Source organism: Culicoides brevitarsis, chromosome 3, assembly GCF_036172545.1.
Source record: "Culicoides brevitarsis isolate CSIRO-B50_1 chromosome 3, AGI_CSIRO_Cbre_v1, whole genome shotgun sequence".
NCBI classification, from domain to species: domain Eukaryota; kingdom Metazoa; phylum Arthropoda; class Insecta; order Diptera; family Ceratopogonidae; genus Culicoides; species Culicoides brevitarsis.
The window spans coordinates 32870542-32875536 of record NC_087087.1 but is presented as its reverse complement, the minus strand read 5'-3'; the positions used below and the strand labels follow the sequence as shown (position 1 = coordinate 32875536).

Sequence of the window (4995 nt, the reverse complement as noted above, 5' to 3'; positions counted from 1 at the left end):
TCAGATTTGTGCCTTTCTTACAATACATTTTACATTATAATGTAATATTAGTTTCTGCTCATCAATATCTATGAACTACTCCAAAGAACACGTGCATCAATCAGCCTGTAGAAAAACAAGTCTTTTAATGTGAACCAAGGAACATCTCATGATTTCTTTTAAACTATCAAATAAATGTCAATTTCAATTTCTCAATGCTCAATTTATTTGTTGGCGATAAACATTTATGTGAGCAGATGGTTTTTCCAATTTAATGTTGCACTAAAACTTCTCTCACTTCAAGATTTTCACGTCTTGCCTGTTCGGAGACAGGATTATATTATTTGTTGATTAATTTTAGTTGAGCAAAATATAATCTATATCATCATTATCAATAACGAATTGTAAATATGCCTCAATGAAGCGATTTAGATACTTTTCTTATTTCGTAAACTGTTTCTAATTTCGTAAGTTTTAATGTTTTCTGAAAATAGTGGAATATCGACTTGTCTGAAAATTACTTACTTCAAATAATCTCCGAAGTTTTTATGTTATATACTTACAATAAAGTCTTATTTTTCTTATATGATGTATTCTGTTGAATATGTATTCCAAAAATTTAATTTCTTTGCCCTTTAAGCACCCTTTGTCGCTACGCACCTGTTAACCCTTAAAATAATACCTACGCTACTGCTTTAATTTTTTTTTAATTTTGAACTTTTTTATAAGAAAGGTATGAACTTAAAATAGTAATTTATTCAATTGAATTAAAAAAATCAACTATCAACTAATTATAATAATAAATATCTTGTACATAAGAGTTTGATGAATTCTACAACTAAAATTTACCAATGCTGAGTACTTTACATAAAAAATATCGAGTAAAATTTAAAAAGTAACAAATATGCTAAATACAATAAGAACGCATTCGAGGCGTAAACGACGATATAATGCAGAATTTTAAGTCTTAAAAAGAGAAAAAAAAAATTAAAATTAATAATTTTCAAAAAAAAAATAACAAAATCTTACTTTTTCATTCGTTTAATGGCGTCAGGAATTGTCGAAGGATCATCCTTCATCAGATATTGCCTAATACCATAAATTGACTCTTTTGTAAAGTTATCCCAATCAAGGTCACTCATATCAAAGTAGAATATTTGTTTGTCTTTTGCATCTAATTTCTTCCAAAGAGCCTATTTTTGAATTTTTATCAAAAATTTCAATCATAAAAATATTTATTTGAAATTTTTTTCAACTCACCATAACATTTGAATTTGTAAAATACCATTGTCGCGTGTTGAAATAAGAGATGACATCACAAAATTTATGGATTTTTTGATAAATTTTAACCATTCTAAAACAACAAAAGAGTTAAACTTAATGACTTTGGTACAAAAAATGTTTGTCTTACTTTGGTTTTTTGCCCGAAAACATGAGTCCCAAGTCCATAAAGAAAGCTGGAATCAAATGGTAGAAGAATTGCAGCAGCAAAGCCATCGGATAAGAGCCTGTTAGTGTAATTGTGTAGTACCAAATGGCTTTCAGAGTTGGTATTTTACTGCCATGCTCGATGCCCAAACGATTATACGTGTCCCATGTGATTGGATTTTCTGGCGAAGTTGTGTAATTATAAACTGGAATATCATCGCGTTTCGTTGTTCCAATATCCCAAGCGGCGGCGAGTAATGAATTAACGCACATATCTAAAGAAAATTCAATATTAAAGTTCAAGGTCATCCAAGGGCATAAGAAAAAACTCACCAACTGGCACAATTTCAGCATTTAAATTTTTATCAACGTAAATAACGCGTAAAAGTCCGGCGCCAACTCCGACAATAATTCCCGTAGGTCCGAAATGATTGTCAATCCATCCAACAACAGGTTCTCTCGACGTTGGGATTACGATAGCAGGTCTGAAAACCACACACGGAAGTCCTTGAGCATGCGTTTTAACGTAATCTTCAGCCAAATTTTTCGTAAATGTGTAAGTATTGGGGAAGCCTTTCGTGAGTTCCGGCGTAATTGTGTCCAAAGTTTTCTCGTCGAGACATTCTGACAATTTTATAGCATTTTCTCCCGTGATTTTGGGTTTGTAGAAGGTTTCGTCGATCTTATTGCGATTACAATTGGCATAAGCAGTTGATACATGAATAAACGCACTCAAATTCTTCACTTCTTTGCATAACTGAACAACTTCCTTCGTTCCATTGACGTTAATGCCCAAGGCAATTTTAAGTTTTTCATCAAAACGAACCGTTGCTGCGACATGAAATACAACATTGACTTCTCTTCGAAGCAATTCACGATCCGTTGGACTAATTCCCAAACCAGGCAAGATACAATCTCCCGAAATTCCGACAATCTTACTGCGAAACTTGGGTTTTTCTCGTTTTAAACGATTAAATAACTGAAAAAAGGTAAATTTTTAATTTTTTTAAAAATAATTTTAAAATTTTCACTTACAGCATCATCGAAAATTTCTTCAATCCGTGAATGCATTCCCTTGCCTTTCTTATTACGAATCAAAATGTAGAAGCATTCAATGTCACATGTCCTCAAGAGTTTGTCCATGATAATTTTTCCCAGAAACCCTGTTGCGCCGGTCATAAAAATCGCCTTGTTTTTGTAAAATTCTTGAATTGGAGAGCCCATAACTAAAATTAAAAACAAAAAAAAAACGAGTTTTTAATTTCACTTAGTCGATGCACAGTAATTCATTTCCTTGAATTCTATATCAATAGATCAATGTTAAGCGACAAAGTGAAATTTTGCGTGACCTCCAATGCGGCGTTTTGTCACATACAGATTTTTTTTTTCAATTAACACTGAACTTCAAGTAGGTACGGAACTATTTTTAATTAAATGTATGTTATTTATTACGCATTCGAGTCAATGTTCGCTACTGTGCGAAAACAGATGAAATACAATAAATTATTGATAATAAGTTTATTGTTGATAATTTGATGATAAATCAACAAGTAATTGAAAATTAATTGTATCGAAGGATTTCATCGTAATTTAAAAAAAAAATAATTTCAATATTTTTTGTAAATTTTTTCCTTATATTAAAATTCATTTAAAATGTGAGAATTTTATAATTTGTTAAAGATTTTATCAAATAAATTATTTTTTCATATATTTTTCTAAAAATTTTGAATTAAAGTTATTTTTTTTTAATAAAAATTAATTAATTTTCTTTATTTAATTAAATTTAAAAATTTAATTTTTTTTTAATAAAAAATAATAAAAATTATTTAATAAAAATTAATTATTTTTTTTTTAATTAAAATAATTTATTTATTTTTTTTTTAATAAAAATTAATTATTTTTTTTAAATTTAATTTAATTTATTAATTAAAAAAAATTAATTAAATTAAATTTTTTTCATTGAAATTATTTATTGTTTTTTAATTATAATTAATTAAAAATTTTTTAAATTTATTTTTTTTATAATTTTTTAAATAAAAATTAATTATTTTTTTTACCTAAAATTATTAGATTTTTTTTTATTAAAATTAATTTAATTTAATTTTTTTTAATTAATTTTTTTTTCAAAATTCAGCTAACCCTTATCAACAAATTTAACTAAAAATTTACTTATATTTTTTTTATCACTTTTTTAATGAAATTTTAGAATTAATTAATTTTTGTTAATTGATAAACTTTTCACATCTTCGATAAAATTCCAAAGAAAAAATTATTTAAAAAAAATACTTACATTGTTGGGTATCCATTTCTGTAAGATATTCGTGTGACGCAACCATATTTTATTTATTTTTGTAATTCACAGTCGCTAATGTAATATTCCGATAATTAGATCCTTATTTTCTCATGTGAAGTCGCTAAAAAGTAAATTTACACAAACCATTAGAATACCTTGGCTTTTTTTTTGTTGAATAGTCATTAAGATGAGCAAGTGATTTTTTTTTTGTTAAAAATTTTTTTTTTCGATGAATTATTTAAAAGATCACTTAATCAAATTGAATTTAAGTTTTAAAAATTCTTTGACGTCAGTTTAATTTTTTGTGATATTTTTTCAAAATTAATTCTTCTTCACTGATATTTATAATTTATTGACAAAAAAGAGAACATAAGAACATAAAAGAATTCAAGAATTTTTTGCGCACATGGATTTAATTTTTTAGAATGCAAAAAAATAATTAGCATTTTTATTTTTAATGTCCATCAATCAAAATTTGAAAGTTCGTTCCTCTGTAAATATATTTTGTGATACTTCATTAAACCTAATGAAGTTCAACTCCCGTTAATGATTTTTTATAAGTCTTAGAATTTTGCATATTTTTTTTTTAATTTAATTAAATTAATTAGTCTTTGTTTTTTTATGCATTTTTTTACTTTTAACACCTCATTAATCTATTTATAAATTTTTTTTGACCATCACTTCAGCATAAATTTCATAACTATGGTAATTTCATTTTTTTCGATAATTTAATTCTAATCACTGTTAATTTTTTTTTATAATAATCGTAAGATTTTATAGTGTTCACTTTATTTTTATAGCATTTTAGTTTTTTTTTTTAATTTTTTATAAAAATTTAAATAATTTTTGTGTCACTCAACTTGCCAGACGATTTTTTGCGGAAATATTTTTTTGCGTATTAAATATTTCTTGCGCTAAATCTAAAATGGAATTTTGTCCAAAAAAAATTGACCAACCTTTTTTATTAATATTTTTTTTATTTCCAAAAACGTGTGTAACCTTCGCGAATGTCCAAAAGAAGAGGTCTTGTCGCGTCAAAGTCGTATTCAAAACTGAATCGCACATCAAAAACTTTTCAATTATACCTCAACTACAACTTATTACTTTACATCATATTGTGTGTTTGAACATCAAACAGCAGAAATTATTTGAATTATATTCTGACTTGTACGGCGTTATGTGTAGTTGGCACAATGTTAAACTATGTAAACATTAGCTATGTGGTGTAAACATTGTTGACGTCACACAATTCGACGATTCGTCTACATTTCTTGTTTCTTTTTTTTGCAAACACA

The 4995-nt window shown here is 26.4% G+C and overlaps 1 protein-coding gene across 1 annotated transcript; it reads right to left on the bottom strand.

Moving 5' to 3' along the window:
* Positions 1-792: 792 nt before the first annotated feature.
* On the bottom strand, positions 793-4740 carry LOC134835049 (fatty acyl-CoA reductase wat-like). Its single transcript, XM_063849901.1, has 8 exons — positions 4657-4740; positions 3698-3821; positions 2443-2633; positions 1741-2386; positions 1391-1682; positions 1240-1333; positions 1009-1172; positions 793-945 (listed from the first exon to the last, which is right to left on the bottom strand). Exons 2-8 carry the CDS (start codon positions 3741-3743, stop codon positions 843-845), a joined length of 1536 nt encoding a protein of 511 aa, XP_063705971.1. The 5' UTR covers positions 3744-3821; positions 4657-4740; the 3' UTR covers positions 793-842.
* Positions 4741-4995: the final 255 nt, after the last annotated feature.

Bases quoted from the DNA above. Each gene is read 5' to 3' on its own strand.
- LOC134835049 (XM_063849901.1), bottom strand. From the start codon at position 3,743: ATGGTTGCGTCACACGAATATCTTACAGAAATGGATACCCAACAAT. The intron at 1,334-1,390 runs GTAAGACAAACA...TTGTTGTTTTAG, and splicing joins TTTTCGGGCAAAAAACCAAA to AATGGTTAAAATTTATCAAA. The intron at 1,173-1,239 runs GTGAGTTGAAAA...ATTCAAAAATAG, and splicing joins TTACAAATTCAAATGTTATG to GCTCTTTGGAAGAAATTAGA.